This window comes from Dromaius novaehollandiae, chromosome 2 (assembly GCF_036370855.1).
Source record: "Dromaius novaehollandiae isolate bDroNov1 chromosome 2, bDroNov1.hap1, whole genome shotgun sequence".
NCBI lineage: Eukaryota > Metazoa > Chordata > Aves > Casuariiformes > Dromaiidae > Dromaius > Dromaius novaehollandiae.
This window is the reverse complement of record NC_088099.1, coordinates 124,710,608-124,730,805: the sequence shown is the minus strand read 5'-3', so window position 1 is coordinate 124,730,805 and position 20,198 is coordinate 124,710,608. Positions and strand designations below refer to the sequence as shown.

At 43.0% G+C, this 20,198-nt stretch overlaps 1 protein-coding gene and 1 long non-coding RNA gene across 3 annotated transcripts in view; both read right to left on the bottom strand.

Annotated features, from left to right (window-relative positions):
- The window catches only part of ZNF704 (zinc finger protein 704), a 90,484-nt gene extending 83,525 nt beyond the window's left edge, over positions 1-6,959 (bottom strand). Inside the window, exon 1 of one of the 2 annotated variants that reach the window (XM_064507365.1) lies at positions 6,567-6,959. In XM_064507365.1, coding sequence (XP_064363435.1) covers positions 6,567-6,848 — 282 coding nt within the window. In that variant the 5' untranslated portion in view covers positions 6,849-6,959. Of the gene's footprint in view, positions 1-3,281; positions 4,841-6,566 lie in introns of those variants that run through there. The other variant, XM_064507366.1, reaches the window with a different exon arrangement.
- A 2,274-nt stretch (positions 6,960-9,233) lies between these two features.
- On the bottom strand, positions 9,234-13,646 carry LOC112983522 (uncharacterized). The gene is made up of 2 exons (XR_003259250.2): positions 13,108-13,646; positions 9,234-9,814 (listed from the first exon to the last, which is right to left on the bottom strand). It is a non-coding gene; the product is annotated as an uncharacterized LOC112983522 (long non-coding RNA).
- Positions 13,647-20,198: the final 6,552 nt, after the last annotated feature.

Here is a 20,198-nt window from a genome sequence, read left to right as displayed (position 1 = left end):
TTCACAAAGAACCCCAAACCCAATGTAAGTCTGTGAGCAGCCCAGCTGGTCAGCTCAAAGGCAGGAAGGCTCGCTCCCTTTTCTCCCTTTCCTTCGCCTTGTTCTCTGTGCCTTATCTGTGAGGTCACACCTTTTCCCTTGCACTAGGCAAGGTGCTTGACAAGTCCTACCACCAGCCACCTTTAACTCATTAGAACCACCACCAAAACAAACAAATAAACAAAAAAACCCACCAAACCAACCAACCACGCTATAGATTTTTTGCTGTACTTGCTTCCCACTGTTTCAGTAAGTTAAAGCAGCTCACAGAGGAACCCAACGAATTCTGGCACACGCACAGGTAACCAGTGACCAGTGCACAGCTGCATAGCTGGAGTCGGATAAAGAAGGGAAGATGGAAAGGCGAATGCTTTAACGCTTTCGGTGCTGATGAGGTACTGAACCAGCTCACCAGGCTTCCTCAAACACCACCTCCTGGTTTTACCCAGGGCCCAGAGCACAAAGCAGCCTGTCCTGCCAAGGCCCGTCTGCTGCCCCAGCAGAGGGAGCCACCAGGATGAACAGAAAAACAAACTACTTTTCCTCCCACACTAAGCTAGGATAATTGTGCCCACACATTTTGAAGGAAAGCATCACTGTAAATCCCCAGCAATCACCACTTCATTCTTACTAATTTTTTGCTTTTTTTCATAGAGATCTGTAAGCCAGCTGAGGATCATTTTCCACAGCCTTACCTAGCACTAGTAAACTGTGAGGAACCACTACTCTAGATCATAACAGCAACAAGAACTATACTCGAGTATTTTCTTTAGAAATCTTTTACAGTAATAAAATAGTTTCCGTTTTTTCCTTTGACAGTACTTACATTAGTTACAATTAATTAAAAAAGGACTTGCAAAAAAGTGCAATCAAAGGCATTTTTAATCCAAATATAGTTCTTTTGGTTGTTTCAAAGGGATGCGTGTGTATGTATAAAAGGTCACATTAGCCCAAATATTTAGCTCAAAAACTTTACAATGTCCCATTTATATAAGGTTATTGTAAAATTTCTTCTCTATATCACTATGATGCAAACATTAGCCACTTTATCTGCTGAAGCAGGAAATTTTAAGTAACCATCCAATCTTATGACTGCTTATCATAATTGCATTGCCTATCTAAAGTTCAAGTAACCTTTTTGCCATTATGTTAAAAAAATACACTAAAGATGGTAAAATGATGAGCTATAAAATTTCACACTTCAGCAGCTAATCATTGAGGCATTTTACCTTTTCTTGGATTCTTTGTCCAATGATCATAACTGTCCCCTGTGGTTTGAAGCAATACTTAAAACCTTTCCACAGCAACCCTAATAATTTTTAGGAGACTAACGGATTCACACATGTGGTTATGTAATTGGGCTAAGTTCCAGTTCTGCTTATACTAGTGGGATTTTTCCCACCAACTTCAGCTTGGTTAGGATTTTATGGAAGTTTGATTCTTTGTCCTTTTTAAAAATGATAGTAAGAAGATCTGCATTTTTATCTGAAGTTCAAACAGAATTTGTTCAGTTTCCTGTCATTAGTTTTGTTGTCAAACAATAAATACCACCCACACATGTACTTTTTAATACAATGAGACAAATGTCACCACAATCATCATTTCAGATTGGAAAGTTTGGCAAGTTGCCAAAATGGTGAAAGTGATCAAATTACAGCTTGTTCATCACTACTAACATCGAATTCTTACACACTCTGTTCCGCAACATCCTACAGTTAAAGATGACAACACAAGTCCATGAAATCTAAGCTGATGAGCACACCACAGGAGCTAATGCACACTCTTCTTATTTACTTCACATTCGCCGTTTAATCTTCACAAATAAACAAAGATACTAATAGCAGTTTCTCTTAGCCCAGCATTCTTCTCTATTCATTTGGTTGATCTTAAGCAATAGGAACGGCCGAGCTGCTTACTACTTTTAGCCACAAGTCATTCAATAAATCACTTAAAAGTATTAAAAATACTCAAGGGTAAGGATCAGAAAGCCAACAGGCATTCTCATCCTGAGGGAAAACAAAACGAACAAACAAAAAACAAACAAAAACTACACCATTGCTCAATCCACAACAGTATTTACAGAGCAGACGCCAGCTGGGACCAGCATGCTCTCTACTGCCCGAGCAGCAAAACTCCAAATCTTTGATGTGTCCAAGTGGCACAGTTTGAGACACAGGTTTATCCCACAGTCTTTAAAGATCTCCTTGGTGCACTCAGAAACCCCAGCACACTTCAGTGATCAAATTTAACAGCTGGGAAAATAGATGATAGCATAGGATTTGAGTGTACAAAGGAGAGCTGCAGACCCATTAGGCTTCCTGGTGAACTCAGATCAAGAAGCAAAGTTACGAAGACCAGCACAGGGCCAGGCCAGGCATCATATTACAAATGTTGATGATTAGTCCATGAAAAACATTGCTGCAACATTTAGTTCTCAAATACAAAAAGATGGAGCAGCATGTATCTGTCTAATGGTATATACTGCATACACAAAGGTAATTAATTGGTCATTCTAAACTGAATTCATTCTAGACTACAAACATTCTAACAAATAAGGATCAAAAAAGATAGTGGATCCATTATACCTCTTTATTCTCACATAGCCACAGTTTTCAAATACAGTTCCTTTTATGGGCAAAATGGTTATGTCTGGTCTTTGCCCCCCCCCCCCCCCCCAAAAAAAAAAACCAAAAAAATTAAATTGCATTTAAAAAACAGCAAATTATTTCTGTTCATTCTTTTTAATGGGAAAGTGGAGAGAGAAAAAAAAAAAACTTACAATCTCACCACCCCCATCTCTCTGCCTCCACTCACACATACTATGTATAAACTTTTTTATTTTTAATCAGGAAAAATAAAAACAAGTCTAGTTGCACAGTTTCCACACCAACTTCACTAGCCAGGATTTCACCCAAGGACAGCAGGAAACCGAATGGCATTTGAAACTTAAAAATTAAATGTTTATTTACTCACAAAAACATGGCTGAGCTACTGGTTTTAATCTGTCTATGCTGTCCTACTGTTTCCTTGTCTTCCACTGTCTACCAGTAGCCATTTGCTCTCTCTTGTACTACTCTTCAACTCTACAGAAGAGGGATTATACAGATTATCTGTTTGCTCTCTGTTTGTATAAAGCCTCACATAACAGGCTCCAAGATCAGCAGTTCTGACATTAAAATTCATTTTCATTAATACTACCAGTTATCACCATTATTAGTCTAAGAGAGAACATTTCAGCTTACTCTTAGGTTTGTATGCAAGTTCCTCATGGGTTTTTGAGATCTTTCTGACACTGAGTAAATCTGGTATCTAAAGAATTTTGCATCTTGCAAACAGCCTGTTAGAATATATTTGCATGCACATAGGAAAGCTAAATTAAATAGCCTTTGCTAATCAAGCAAAAAGTTCCTTCTGCCCAAGTATGAGCCTATAATCCATTCAAACACTAAATCTGAACTTTTGAATTAAAGGCCAATAATGAATTCATACTGGGCTTTAGAAAGAGTGCAGAAAAAGAAGCAAAGAAGAAGAAAGAGAATGCAACCATGCAAAACAACACATATAAATAGCAGCCATCCAATTTCTTCCAGACAAACTTTGGAGATTCTTCTACATTCTATATATTACACAACCTTTTTATCTAACAGGAAATCACATCCAAAAGCATAATTTTCACTGGACTTAGTCCAGGCTCCTACCAACACCTGCCATCCCCACTCAGAAATCTTTAACAGACCTGCACTCTGAAGGTGTTACAAATTTCACTTTGCTAGATGGGCAAAACCAAGCCCACTTCCACGTGGATTAAGCTGAATTCTAGGTTATATAATATTATGTGGCTACAGCGATACAAAGAAGCATTTTTGTCTGCCACAAGCCCTGTATTGGCCTTCTCTGTCTCTGTCTCATTTTTATCTATACCTTCCTTCCAAGACTTCAGAAATTGGAAACATAAGACTTGTCTTTAGGAACTACTGCTTCCTATCTCTCTCCACATATTTTAGAGTGACAGAAACTGGTGCAACTACGCAGGGTACACAGCAGACTTCCCTGCACTGGAGAAAACATGGCTGTGAGACTTGATAGCACAAATACTCTTCATCTTGATGTGCGCTGAACACTCAGGCACCTTTTTAAATTATTCGTTCCAGTGCAGGCTCTACAATACACTCACCCACGCTTTTACCCACACTGAACTGGGCTACTGTGGTGCACACTGAGGAAGTGATTTTGTGAAAAGTCCATGAGTCTTTAGACCTAAAATGCCATTCTACCAAAGGGCATAGAGGTCACATGTATACACGTGAGCCACCTCTATCTACGCCGCACAACAAAACATTGCATGCTTCTTTCTAATTGCATTATGCGGAGAGAGTATATTCTAAAAACAGTACTTGAATCACTTTGTTTTCAAGTCTGCCTTAACTCTAAAGCTCTTCAGGACTACTCTTGCTCTGCAGTATATTGGACACTCTTATCAATTAATGCACTTTCTCAACAGCGCATATCAATTCAGCTCACTTTTGTCCACAGACCCGAACTCAGAAGTCCAGGGTCAGGGAGTCAAATGCTCCTGATCCTGTCAGTTCCCCATCTGCCAAGAATCCAGTTCGACTGACGACAGACATATTGCGCAAGGCCTATTATGCTCTCGTAGTTTTGCAGTCAGCTCTCTGCATTCATTTTTATCCACTTCATTCACTTTTAATCTTTTCCTTTAAAACTGTTTAAAAGAATTCTTAGATCAAGCTTTCCTACACTCCTACACTATCATTCCCTAAAGAAATAAACACAAAGCAAAGATACTTTAATTTCTTTAAAATCTTAAATTATAACATTTTCCATTCTTTACGGTACTTAGAAGTGTAAATACTGGAACCAAAAATTGAGCATGTCATGACAGTCAGAAATATTCTTCCAAAGACAGTAAATACCAGCATCTATTTATTGAACTACAGTGCACAGAAGATTTGAGAGTCTATTCTGTATACTAAAAGTAGCCTAATGCACATTACTCCAGTGATCTCATCTATGAGGCAGATTTACTTTCCAGGGAAGTAAGTACATGTTCTTACGTGTACATATGCTCTTAAGCGCAAGAGAGAAACCCCAACTACCTTAACTTTTATTAAGAGATCTACTATTCAGAAGTGCGATGAGTGCTGACAGAAAGAACAGTATATTCAGATAACCCATATTACATGCAGATTATAGCTACGTAATCTGACTGGTATTTCAGATTACCGTTCTCCATTTGAGAATTCTGCATTACTTTCTTTTCCTATTAAATACAAACGGTAACTTTTGCTTTTCTTGTGGATACACAGAAGACTCCAGTGTCAACATGGCATTGCAACAAAGCTACCTCTATCTCCTGTTAATTAAGTATTATTACATATACTATTAAAAAAAAATCAAAATGGATATCCTTTGCACTTTCACACACATCTATTATCCATAAGCACTGCATATCTAGCACATGAATCCTCTGTAGACCTGTGCATAGACTGAACTCCACCACCCTGGGTTATCCCAAGGGAATAATAACTACAGAAAATCCCTCATGATAAAATACTTAAGCCTAAATTTGCAGGATCTCTGCCTGCGAGCATTCAGCACCTAATTCAGAGTAACCAAATAATCTGGTTAGAATTAGGCCTCTGCACAGTATTCCAACACTTAGAAACTTTTCATAAATGTGGTTACAAAGCAAAAATATCACTTAAGCCACTTATTTAAGTATCCTTACTGTGGTTGCCTTCTAACTGTAGGATTCCCCCAGCACCCCTCCTGGCACTGTGTACCAGGTAACACACATGCACACACACACAGGTCCAACTCTACTCCTGAAAAAAACCTTCGAGAACAGCCAAGTTGGCACCTTGCGCCATCGCCACCATCCTAACAAGCCTTGCACCATGCACTTTAACCAACAATTTATTTAGTCTCGATACTCAAACTCCTTCACGTATCAGCAACTCCCTACACATATATATTAACCACAGCACGGACCATTTCGACTCTCCCCCTGCCGCCTCTCAGTTTTTGCCAAAACGTTAATTTTTTTCAGGGTTAAAAAAAAAAAGAGAGAGAGGCAGAGAGAGGCAGAGAGAGGCAGAGAGAGGCAGAGAGAGGCAGAGAGAGGCAGAGAGAGGCAGAGAGAGGCAGAGAGAGGCAGAGAGAGGCAGAGAGAGGCAGGCTGCCCCAGCGCCCCGGGGGTCAGCCCACCCCTCGCAACTACCGCGCCGCCGACGCGGAGCAGCGCGCTTCCCCCACTCGCCGCCGGCCACAGCCGCTTTGTCCGGCACTTGTTGAGCGCGGGGCGGCCGCGCCCCCCCCCCCCCCCCCCCGGCACCCGCACGCGCGCGGGCGGGGCGGGGCGGCCGCTCCAACCGCCTCCCCGGTCCGGCGCGGAGCACCGGCCTGCCCCGCCCCGCCCCGCGCCCCCGCCGCCGGGCAGCCGGCACCCGCCGCCCCCGGGCCGGGCCCGGCTCCCGCCTCCCGCCTCCCGCCGTGCCGGGACGCACCTTCAGGCTTCCCCTGACGGGGCCTTTGCCGTGGCCGCTCGGCGGCGGGGGGGGGCTCGCGACGCCGCCTTCCTCCTCCTCCTCTTCCTCCTCCACCTCCACCACCACGTCCTCGTCCTCGTCCTCCTCCTCCAGCGCCGCGGCGGAGCCCTCCCGCCGGGGCGGCCTCCAGGCGCTCTCGGGCTTGGGCGGCCGGCCCCCCTCCGCCTGCGCGGCCGCCGGCCCCGCGCTCAGCCGCCGGCTGCCCATGCTGGAGCGCTTGGCCAGGCGCCGCGCCTGCATGGTGCCTCCGCCCGGCGCGGCGCGGCCCCTCCCGCCGCGCTCAGCGCAACCTGCGGGCAGCGGCCCCGCCGCGGGCGCGCCGAGGCAGCGCCGAGCCGAAGGGGCGGCGGCGGCGCTCACCGGCGGGCGGCGGTGGGTGTGTGCGGCGGGCGCGCCGCGGCCATGGGGGCCCGCGGGCGCGGCCAGGCGAGCCCGCTGCCGGCGCGGCCGCCCCGCCGCTCGCCCACCTGCTCCGGCCGCCCTGCTCCGCCGGCCTGCGCGGCGCTGCGCGGCTGTCGGGGCGCGGAGCGAGCCGGCTGCGCTCCCGCTCGCCCTGCCCCGCAGCCCGATGGTCCCCGGCACCAAAACCCGGACTGGATTCCCGCCGTCCGCGGCTCCGCCAGTCACTGCGCGGGACGCCGGAGGCCGCGCTCCCTCCGCCGAGCTGCGCCCGCGCGCCGCGCCGGTCCGGCGAGGCCCGGATAAGCTGGGGCTCACGGGGCGCCAGCCCCCCCCCCCGCCGCCGCCCCGGCCCCGGCCGGCTCTGCCCCTGCCGCGCACAGCCGCGCCGAGGGACCGCGGGCGCTTGTCCCCTTGCAGAGGGGGTGCCCCGCTCTCGGCCCGGGGGACCCGGCGCCGCGGCCCGAGGGAGCAGCCGGCGTCGCGCCGGGCCGGGCCTGGCGAGGTGGCGGGCCTGGGGAGCCCCCAAGCTGCCCGCAGGGCAAAAGGTTCCTGCCCCCTCCCCGCCCCGTATCTGAAACGGAAAAAATGGGACTTTCGGAAAAACAGCTGAGAACAGACCGTTGTTTTTTAGATGACAAGCTGAACCCGAGCTCTCTACAGTTTGCTGAAAACAAAATGAACCAGGATGGTTATGGGGAAGAAAAATCTGATGCTTAAATTGTAGTACTTCTGCACTTTTAGTGCTTCTGCACTTTAAGATTTCAAATACCTTTCTAAATTTTTTAAATTAAATTACTTTGTTTAAAAACTTAGAGTTTTAAGTTGTTGCAGTAACACATATGTTTCTGCATGGCTTCTATACTATTTGCTGCAGCCTCCTGAGATTAGATTACAATTCTCAGGGATGTCACATGCTTTTCCTAACCTTTTTCTCTAGAAATATTTTAAATCTTCATTTACATTTTATTCCTGACTCTTTTATATATATATACACACCCTTCTTTTTCTGTTTACAAGTCAATTATAGTAATTCCATTTTCAGTGTTTAATATCTTTCTCCACATGCACTCTGCTTTAGACACGTGTTAACAGGCCAAATGTACACATAATATGTCAGCATGGAGCCAAACTTCACTTCTAATACTAGGTTAATTTGTCACTGCCAAGCCTAATGATTTCTATTCATTTTGAAATATCACATGCAGTGCTTTCTATGCAGTAAATTATAGATAACATAGTACCCATTCTTACAGAAATAATGAAGTTATTTTTGATAATGAATTTACTTTTCATGGGTAACTATGGAAGTTGTTTCAATTTTCTTCATAATTTCTGTTTTTTGAAAAAACCCTGCGCCACAAACCAGTTGTTTTCCTTCATTCTTTCAGAGTTTCCAGAGACTTTATATTTCTGGAAAAGATCCATGACAAAATCACTGACAGATTCTAGTGTAACAGATTTTCCAGTATTATTTCCCCACACATCCAGAAGTGATATTTCCAGACGTTTCACTGTGGTTTTTATCAGTTACAGTGAACGTTGGTTCAGGCCATTTTATACCGAAGCTTAGCAAAACTCTAGCCAAAGCTTATGGTATGCCTGCAGGTGCGTTGGTAAGAATCTGTCCACTTGAAATTTTGCAAGTTTGAAAACAGCTGTCCTAGGAGAGAGATTCAGTCTTCTCTTTTTTTCTGCCAGATATTTAGCTTTGTAAGACCTGGTTAGTGGATCAATTGTGATTTTTTTAAGCTGAAGCTGCACAAAGGATGAATTTGTGAAAAATCTGGCAATGGATAAATTCTTTTTAGTTTTATTTCTATGCTGAATTCAAAATTAATCATGAAGACAAAAGTTATGCTTAAGGTTTGCCTTAAACATGAATTCCACCATGAATTTAAATGGTATTCTTGGTTCCTTCACACTTATACCTCAAAGCTATAGATACCTAGAAATGCAATTACTCAAATACCTCATATTATTCAAAGTATTTCAAATACATATTATTTGAATACCACTTCAAACTAACTGTGATCTTCTGTGGTGGCCTAAATTCACAGTATTCTAAATTATAATGATATTGAAGGTCACATTCCTACCTGACTTGTACTAGGATAAATCTAGAGATGCTGCACAGAGTTCTTCAAGTATCTGTTTTAATGTAGCACAAACAATCAAAATTATAAGTGATAGATACAATGGATGCATTATCACTAAATTGGATTATATGTGCTAGCATGAAGAGCACAAAGAATAAAACTGGGACCACACGATCGCCTGCAGAAAATAAAAAAGTATGCTTGGGCCTGAACAAACCAGAACATGCTTGTTAGCTTTAATGAAACCTCAGAATTCACCGTTTTGAACTTTGTGTTCAGATTGTTCGTCAGGTTATTTCCCGCACTCGCTGTCAGATAGAGATGACTTGACACCTCCTGGTCTAATGTTTCAGTGGATGAAAGTAAAAGCAGATATTGTGAACCAATGATCAGGCTTTTACTTGTCAGTTTAACAATAATTGTTTCAAAAATTACTAACTGGGTGATGAAGTATTTCTCTGGTTTGGGAGCATGTGGCAGGAGGGGGAGGAAAGAGGCCCAGGAAGGTTCCTCCAGAGATGAGGAAGCATCCCAGGCTGCCGGCCTGCAGGAGGGGGCCTTGGTCCATCTGCAGAGGTTGCTTCATGTCCTGGGTGCTGCCTGCTGTCCCCAGGGACTGCAGCAGGTCTCGGCTCTCAAAGCCCTGCAGATCAAGAGGCTGCTCTGGAACAGCTGTGCAGGGTGAAGGAGGAAGGGTGTAACCAAATCCTGGTGGAAAGGAGACACGGAAGAATAGCTTTGGGGTCAGGAAGGAAAAGGAAGAATAGTCCAAAGTTCACTGGGGAGGTGGGCAGGGCCATCCAAGAAGGGATTCGCAGAAGAATATTTATTTTTGATTTGTAATCTGAGCTGCTGAAGCTTTTTACTCCTGCTAGGTTATCAAATGCAATGAGAAGCCAGTGTTGACAACTCTACAACAGATTGGTTAAAGATTTCTAGCACTTCCCAGGCGAGCCAGATTGGAGCTGTAGTAAGAATAACTTCTCTCACAGTGTGTGATAAAAGCAAAGGAAAGAAATGACTGTTTGCTCTATTTCTTTCAGTCTGTCTGACATGCAGTAGGAATAGTATGGATACCTGAACACATACTGTCCTTTAGGGCTTCTCAGAGAAGTTGTGCTATGAGAAAGTTTTCTAAACAGTCAGTGAGTTCTAGATAACAATACTCTTCAATATCTTTATTCTCCTAAATTCACAGATAGTTAAGTCAGATATAAACCATAATCCACTGTCACCATTTTTTTCCCCTCAGACTCTGTCTTGGCACTCTTGGGATGAACCACTGAACAACTTTGGCACACAGCCACTTCCTGACATCTAGTAAATTCTTGTGATATACAGGATAATATGGTAACACCTAGCTAAACAGGGATATCTGATGACTGTACTGCAGCATAATGTGCCTCTAACAAAAGTATAGGCTGCGGCTGTAATAATAACTCTTTACATGTCAATGATTTCTAAGCTCATAAGAAGTTAATGTGCACATTCACACTCCTTTTGTGTATACAGCTTTCCATCATACAAGAAGTGCTCCAGATACTTGCCTGCCTTTCTCCTTAGCAATCAGTTCATATTGCCAGCAAATAGGTATCTCTCTATATAAAGATCTATAGATAAAATATGACAGACTGATAAATATATAAACATATATATACAGCCCTCCAAAAGTTCTTCTAGAACAATCTGTGACCACCAATTAAAGCGACAGCTTTGCAGTTCATCTTGAATAATTAGTCTGACTTCTCTCAGTAAATCCTCTGAGCAATTCTATGTACTAACCACAGAACACTAGCTTTCCCTGGCACTGACTCAACTAATCTACACAGATACATTTCTGATAGAGTTTTCTTATGATATATATTTTTTCCAGACATTTTACACAGTCCATTTTTCAGCTAAGTACTTCTCTCATTTCTAGTATAATTATTTACTCCTCCATTTGATGTTCTGTTCCATTGAGCTGCTGTTACTTTACAGTGTGATCACGACTGAAGCTTGCCTGGTACAAAGTTGGGGAAAGAATCCCTTTCGCTTTGAAAAACAGACTCTTCCCTAATGCTCAGGGAAGCACTACTCAGTAAGCACCTCGCTTGCTGGTCCTAAAACTGCGTCTGTGAGAGAGCACGATCAGCCAGCTACAAAAGCAGCCAGCAAGCAGCAAGCACTAGCCATTCTAAGGTGAGGGTGCACTTTTTGTGCTCAGAGGAGCAGGCAAATATATTGCAGCATGTATTTATTTTGCTGGACCAAGCAGAATCCCCCCCCCCCCTTTTTTTTTAAGTGTGCCTGCAAGGAAAGAATGCAATTCTTGATTCATTTTCTTTAGTCTCTGAATAATTTTTCCCCTTGTCCACAAATGCCAGCTTTTTATCACTAGAGGCAAGATCCCCTCTTCTCCTATCTCTTCCCAGACCGATGGCAGGCTTCAGTTTCTTGCCTTTAAAAAGTATAGCAGCAGTAACAAGCAAAGAAACCCTCAATTTTCTGCACATTTAATCACATTTTTTATAACATAACCCGTTCAAGTAGTCATTCACTTTTCATTTTTTAGTGTGCAAAAAATGTATGTTTGAGCCTTAGTATTCAAACCAGCATGTGCACTAATCATGTGTGTGTTCCACTCCTCTCATAATCCCAGGCATTTGAGCCCCTGCCAACTTCTTTATTTGGGGACCTGCCTTCTCCACACACCCTTTGTAAACTTTGCATTTGTTTTGCTGTATAGTGATCATTGAAGTTCTCACTCCAGCTGGGAGGACAGTCAGGCACCTTCAAGAACAAGGGAATGATTGACAATATTAGGCAGAAAATTGTCTACCAGATGCTGCTCAAAAGGAGAGGTGGCAACCTTCCGACCTCCTTCTCAGTGAGCAAAATCATCGCTTCTGTGACATTCCTCTGCCCCACTCATCAACGGAGTGGGGAGCACAAGGTCACTTCTGCGTCTGGCTGTTGTGCAGCAAAATTTCACCCTGCAGTCGAGGCTGTATTTTTTGCTTGAAGGAGGTTCCAATGCCAGCCGTGCGTCGGAATGAAGCAGCAAAATTCATCAGCAATTAAGCGTTACTCCTTTCAGTTACTGCTCTGAAACATTTACTAGTTCTAAATAATCCTACTGGTACAGAAAGGAATTCCTGGTAGTCAGTCCTTGGACTGTGAGAGAATGAACATCAGCTAGAATGGCACGTCTTTTTTAAAACCCATCCCCAATGTTTTCTGTTGTTAACTGTGTCAATAATTTATTTCACAGAACTTACACAGATTTATGTCTCTTAAAAAGCTTTGTTTCCCAGAAGAATTGGTCAGCTCATCAGTTTCATGATAGAAATAACATAATGACTATGGTTCACCTTTTTTTCAAATTAACTACTCAGAGAGATTATAGGATGATTTAGTAAAATAAGACCAAAACTTTTTCTACATTATTAGTCTAGAGTGACCACCAGGGGGAAAAAAGAGAAAGAGGTGGGAAATACTCTTTCTTAACAAAAGTAGCACAGGACAAAAAAAAAAAAAAGGCATTTTGCATTTTTCCAGTCTATATTGAGAGCACAGAGGCAGAAAACATAGGCCTGTCATGCAAATGCTTAAGCACATGCTAGAAAGTATATATATAAAAGCTATTTGGAGGTTTTGAAAGTTGCTCATATTCACTCGTGTAGTAACAGCAATGTGTGTTAATAGTGACATCAGAATTAAAAGAAGGATACAGAAAGATGGTCACTGAAATATTATTTTAAATAACTGTATTCATTAATTGTCTTAATTTAGGTGGGACTTCCCTGGTAAGTTAAATTAAACATGTTAAAAAAATTGCAAGACTGGGCACTTCCTCTTTCTTAGTGAAGTATGGAAGAAGTCAGTTTGATTCTTAAAGTCAAGGTTGAATTTGCAAAGGTAGCAGACGAAAAAAATGTCTTCTTCTTTCAAAATGAGCCAATTAGATCATACACTCAGGAAAACATAAATATTACAGGACCACACAAAGCAGTACTTACAGACTGACGTTTTACATTGAAACTCCACCACAAATCTGTAAAACTGAAGAAAAAATACATAGCTGTCAGACAATGTCAGCAATAAAAATATGTAATCCAACGAATTAAGCAAGAGGTACAATTTTAAGCAATTTTGTTTTGATCATCTTGGTAAGTATCAGCTGCAAGCTGGGTCACCAGCTGAAGAACAGGAACCATCCTGCATTTTGGGTTGTATATTCCCATTTCCTAATGAGTACATAGTGCTCATTAAAGCTGATTTTTGTTTTGTTGCTCCAAAATGTTCCTTGCTGGAAGATTTTCTGGAGGTGCCCTTCCTATTCAACTCCTTAGGAGTCTTCAGAAACGCTAAAGGTTTTGATGGCTCCATTTTCACCTCAATAAAAAAATCACAAAAAGTTAACTGCAGATTATTTCTTTTGCTCAACTCCTCGGTTCCCTTTTGGGGACGGCCTCCCCCATGCAGACACGGGCAATCTGCTTGACCTCCTGCCTCTCACACCCTGCTCTCCCCCATAAACCACCACAGAGCTGCAAAGACACAGGCACGGACGCCTCGCTCGGAAAACGGACTCCTGCCCTCTAGGCACAGGCCGTTTGCTGTCACACTACGGACGAGCGCAGGCAGGTGCCCGGGCAGCCGGAGCGCCGCTCCCCCCCTCCCCGCAGCCGCTCGCGCTGCTAACCCCGCGCGTGGGAGAGCCCTGCCGCCTCCGCAGCCCTTGATCCATGCTCCCGCCCGCGATCCTGTTCGGCTTTTGCCTCGGATTTCTCCGCCTGCCGGCAGCGCGCTGCCCGTAAACATGTGCGGCCCTGTCAGCTGGGCCGCCATGCGCGCCCGCCCTCCGGGCCGCGGCCCAGCTGCCGGCGGCGCGCGCGGGCCGTTGGCGCCGCGGCGGGGCGCGGGGGGCCCGTTGCGCAGCAACTCGGGGGGCGGGAGCGGGGGCGCCGAGCGGAGGGCGGCGCCCGGCGCGCTCGGGGGAAGGCGGTGCCGCTCGCCGCGGCCCTTGCAGGGGGCGAGCGGCGCTGGCCGCGGGTGCGGGTGCTTCGTCCGAAAATGGGAGTCGTGAGCCCTGGGCCCCCGGGTGCGGCCGGTGTGCGGCGTGAGCCGGGGCCGGGCCGGGCCCGGTAAGGGTGCTGCCGGGCCGCTATTTGTAGCTGCGTATTTCCTCCGCGATGGTAGAGGGACGAGGCCGGGCTCTGCCTCAGGCTCCCTTATGCACCACCACTGCAAACATCGTTCCCTCCTCCCCTCTCTGTTCTGCTTGTAAAGTGTGGTCTTTCCAATAATGAGTTTTTATAACCGATTTTAAATAATCATTTTAAAGCCCCAATTGCTGAAAACAGAAGATCATACAAGAGTTTCAGCTTCCTTTTCAGAGAAGACATAAATAAAGCGTGCGTAAGCATTATTTGTGGAAAACAGCTTGGAAATCTGATACAAGTAGACAGTTGAGAAATAAGCATGTAAAGTGACTGAAACTATGTTTGATCACATCTCATGTTTTTTTTAACCTAAATTTGGTTAACTCAAAGCTCATTTGATAACTCTAGGTGATTCGGATTGGGGTAATTTGTAGTCCAGTAGTCAGCTGTTTTACATAGTACAAATTGTAAAGGTTTGGTATTAAACACATTGAAGGGTTTGGGTGGAATTGGCTTACTGAGTGTAAAATGCATTGAAGCTACAGCTAACTACTGTGGTAAGTTTAGTTCGTAAACTGCAACAAATTTCCCAGGAAATATAAAATGATCTTAAATTTCACATACTAAATCTCATTTATTTCTCTGGTTGGTGGTTAAGAGGCTGGTTTTGAGAGTGGAGATCTGGGAAAATGGAAAAACTGAGTTTTGAAGTGGCGGTGTTGTGAGTGTTTCCTTGTGACTCTTTATTTTTTCAGGTGTAATGTTTTGGCATAAACTTATTAGTTCTTTTGAGTAGTTCTCTGGTTTATCATTGGTTGAATTTTGTTTAGAAACACTGAAGCTATTCCATTTTGCTGTCCTTCTTTGGTAGAGGTGCCTTATGTTTAGTCTGTGATTTGTGTGAACAAGAAGAAAACCTTGCGGTACTGAAAGTGTTATCAAACACAGAGGATTCTCTTTCAGTGTTTATGGAACAAATTTACTTATGTATAAACATTTAAAAAATATGAATGAACCTGTTACTCCAGGCAAAAGGAAGAGACCAGCAAGGCAGGAGATTAGGGACCTGAAAGAAAACAAGAATATGGGGAGAAATGACCCAGAGTCCTCACAGAGGCTTTCCTTCATCTTGGAGTTAGAGCTGTTTGGTCAAAAACATGCTAATACAGTGCAAAAGTCTGCCGTAGATGGCAAGATAACAGGTTTTACTTGAGCAGCTACAGTCTAATGAAGTATTTGCCTTCCCTGGGTTAGTTGTTTGGAACATATTACCTAGCTAAATAAAATCTTGGAGCAGAAAACAAAGGCAGAATGAAGGGCTCAAGAAAACATTGTATGGAAGGAGCAACAGGAATAGCAGAGCATGAAGAGGATGGACTAAAGGCTGTAATCACAGAAGGCTAGCAAAAGAAGTGTGGTAAACCAGGGTATCATGTAGTAGGAATGAGAGCTGCAGGGCACTGAAGGGTAGCAGAGATGTTGAGGAAACCAAGACTCGTGTTTCTAATATTGATTTCCTCATAGAAATTTTTCCTTGAACACAACTCTTCTTCATAGGCAGTTTACCAAGACGGGAGAAGAGAAGAAGTAGGGAATCCAACTGACATGATGCCTATGTGAAAGAGGCTTGAGAGAATTACTCTTGATACAGAGGAGTGTCATAAAAATGTCCAATATGGCTCCTGGAAAAAAATCCAGATTCTTTTCTTTCTGTTCGTTCATTTCTGTGGTCACGTTGCCTCTTGTGCTGTTCACAAGTTCGGCTGTGAGCACCCCCACGCATGGGAGACTGGGGACCTAGATTACTGTTTTTCTACAGTAGTGTGAAGTTCTCCCAACAGAATAACAGATTTCCTTTTTAGAGGAGAATTAAGCTCTTTTACAACAGAGCATTAGGTGAGCAGCCTGTCACATGGATTATTATTTTGAGTATTTTAAGTTTAATAAAGTGTAGCATAGTTGTGTCAAAAAGGAGATTAGTTAACCAACACCATCTATCCCTACTAGTTATCTGCAACTAGATTACAGAGAATGATACTCCATTTGCACATGCATTTTGCAAACTTATTCCTCTGTTGTATTCTTTATTTTGCAAATTGCAGACATTGAGATGAAGGGTCTATAATTTCCTAGCTTGCCTTTCTTTCCTCTTGGAACACTGGTGCTGCACTGGCACGCATCCACTTCACTGTAACTTCATTTGAATACAGCAAATTCTTTATTATGATTAACAAAGGGCTGCTCTCTGGTCTGCTTTGAATCTCAGTCTGCTCATGGAGATTAGTAGATTTTGAGCAATGCTAACTCACTAAATATCTCCGCCTCACTGATCTCAAAGGCATTTGTGACAATGGATATACTAGTCATTTTCATGGATGTTCTTGCCTTTCAGTGGATAATACCTTGCTGGTTCTGCTTTCCGTCACTGTTTGATTTGCCATCCCATTCAATGGGATTTTAATTCAAAACTTCTCTTTCCTCCTACGTTACTTCTTTGAGATGTGTAAACACATTTGATTGTTTTTAAAGCTTGAATGCAGCCTTCCTTCACCTCTTTGGTTTTCTTTTGTGTGACTACATTGTAAACGCCTTTGTGCATTCTCTCATTTTTGAGGGTAGAAGCAAATAAAACTTTCTCTCCCAAAGAAAGATTGACAAGAGATTGTTCTTCAATTGAAAAGGGAAAGGTTTTAGAGTAGGGAGATCCCAGTTACATGTTCTGATGTAGCCATGTCTCTCATCTGGACAGAAGAAGTAGAGAATAGGCAATTGTAAAACCTTAGGTGATATCAGGTTAGCTACTCTATTTATTTTTCCACACCAGTGTCTCCATTAACCTCTTCAGCTGTTAGCAGGTAACATGTGCAGACTTCATTTAGCTGTTAAGCCTGACTGAAGTATCTGTGACAAGTGCACTTTAAACTGGGATCATTTCTCTTCAAGTCATCTGTAAAAAATCATTTTTGTGAAGATTTCTCTCAGTTCAGCTGCTACATAATAATCCTCTTGCTGCTTCTGTAGCTCAACTTGTAGCTCAACTTTGTCTAATTTGCTCAGAAAGAGAGATCCTAGAAGCAGATGGGAGTGTGTTTCTGATAATGTAATCTCCTGGGTAAAGTGCATGCAGTGAAATGTACAAACATTATAGGCATCCCTCATCTTACTCATCTTAATTTTTAATTTTCCAATTAAGGCCACGGGCACCAGCCACACTAAGTGTTGCCACTTACAGAATGTTTTTTTTTTCTTTCTTTCTTTTTTTTTTTTTTTTTTTTTAACTCTAGTGACTCCTAACCACCAGAATATTTGTGTTTTAAAGCCCTTCTTGCCTCCAATTTTAAGTTGTGGTTCTTTTCTGAAATGTAGATGCTTAATAGGTAAGCTACTCTTGTGTAATCAGAGCTGAATGCTTCTAGATACCTTGCATTTAAAAGTAAAACAGTGATTAGTAAACTCATTCTTTTTTTATACTACTCTGTAAAGCAGGCACACAGGTAAGATTTTCTAATGGATGGTGATATGAAGGGGAATTCTGGATGACTTAGAGGGGTTTGAGGAGTCTTGCCTAACTGGGAGGGGGGGGAGTGTGGAGCAGGAATAATGTGAGACTACATACTGCTCTTGATGGCAGAAAAAGCAGCAGGGGGTCAGTTACTTACATCTGCAGGTTGCTAGCTCAGCAAGGAAGTGCAGGCTGTCCAAGGAAGTGCAGGCTGTCCACATGTACACAGTGTGGAAAGGATTTGAAATCCCTTGCTGCACCAGTACTGCCAAACTATGCTGATGTAGCAATTTTAGGACAGATCTGAAGGAATAGTTGCTATTTTCATTTTTTCCTCCTTCATTGGTGGGAACATAGAAGGAATGAAGAGGCTGAGAAGGAAAGCAAATGGAATGGAGATGGGGTTTTGTGTGCAACAGAAGCAAAAACATTAGATCTGTACAGTTGCAGAAGTCAGACCTGAAAGGTCATGCTAGCCAACTTTGGAGAAGAAATGCATTTTACAAATGAGAACAGCATCAGGTACTGTTTTTGATTCAGGTAGAATAATGCTCATATTGGGAGCTCAGCAACTTCTGCATTGCATTGCCAACATGTGGTAATGCTGTGTCCAGTATGACACCAAAAGATGCTCAGTTTGGACACAACCCAGTTGGCAAAACAAAATGGCTGCTTTGCTCCATCCAGGAGGACCTACATTTGCCACTAGCATATGTCAGCTCTGATACTCATTTCTGGCTATTCAAATCCTGAGCCTATTGTTGCAGAATAAATGCTTATAAATAGTTTCAACTATGAACACTGAATTTGCTTCTTCCACTAGCATGTTATGTAGCATGGATAATGCAGTATTAAAAAAAACAATCCCCTTTCATTCCTAGGGAAGGAAGAAGAGGTGCAAGAGACTGCGCTGTCATACTTCGTGTGCTAGGAGGTGTCTGGTGATGAAAGCACAAATACTATCAAAATCCGACTAGAAATTTTGGGTTTTAGTAGGTTTCAGTACCTGAACATGCAGTCTGATCGCTGTCTGATGTGTCACTAGAGGGTTCCTCCAGTACCACCAGGTCTAGGCATGAAAAAAAATCTTCTTTTTGCATACTTTTCCATCCTCCGGCTGGAGCAGGACATCACCATTATCATCTCCTAAATCATGAAAGCATGTTTACTTAGAGGATTCCCTTGCAGGAACAGGACCTTATTTTCTGCTTTTATTTCAGTGAGCAGAGTAGGCAGTAATAGAGAAATGGAACCAGGAGTTAAACATTTTTAGAGAGGGGTAATATATGTGCAATTTGGGTTTTATTTTCACTCATGTTAGTAAGAAGTACTATATGACTAAATAATACCTTATATTGAGCTTTATCACTTCACTTCTGTCAACATGTTGAACACAACTTTGTGTAATAGCAGGATCTCTAAGGAAGGTAATCAATTTCTTTCCCCTTCCTGAAAATTTTGTAAGACAATGAGTATTATTTTATCTTAATGTATTAGAAGATTATAAACCTTTCAAAAGTACTAGGCTAGAATCCTGGAAACAAACAGACCCTTTAAACTTTGTGTTGCTGCCAAGTCAAAATGCTGACTTCTCTTTCAACTGCCCAAGGGAAAAAAGCAAAATCCAATAATCTCCAAAGTTTAGTTTGGTTTCTGAAGATGGTTGCATACAGTGAATTCCTTATTAAACTAAAGAAGTTTACTAAACTAACTACTTTCTCAAAAAGATAAAAAAGCAAAAGTATTCAGAGCTCTTAGCGTGCAGAAAACCTAGATCCACCAAAACAGGCGTAATACTTTTTACTTCTCCTGCTACTTGCTCTTACTTCCTAGGTAATGCTGAAAAAACATATAGATCTGGATGTTAGTCTCTCTACAGAGAAGTTGCTCCCAATTCAGAATTTGGCTATTGTACTCCCAATCCGTGTGCAACATAGGGTATCATTTACTGATGATATTTCAGAGGCCTCTTTTAGGCAGACCTTTCAAAATCTATCCTACCTGCATTCCAAATGCCTATACTGTCTAAACTATTATATATGTAGTTTCCTGCTGGATCAGCCAGGGCACTTACTTCTATACATAATGCACACACTGACATCAGCAACACAAAAACAAAGGAAGTGGCATAAAAACTTTGCAAGAAAGCAATGCTAACAATGTGCAGGAGAATATACCATGAAAAATACGTTCACCAGTAGCAAGCTGTCTGGGAGAATCGCTGTCACTTCACTCTCACTCCGCCTGCCAGATCAGCCTGGCTGTGAGCCACTGACCACTTCCACCTGGTGCTCGTGATTTTGGGTAGGAAAGAGATCACAGCCTTGAGCTGTTGAATCTAGAGCAAGACTTCACTAAGGGCATTGTCTTAACAGCTACCCACTGATGTGAGGTTTCCCTGCAGCCTAACTTGCTGAAGGATGTACTAAATATTGCTCAGCGG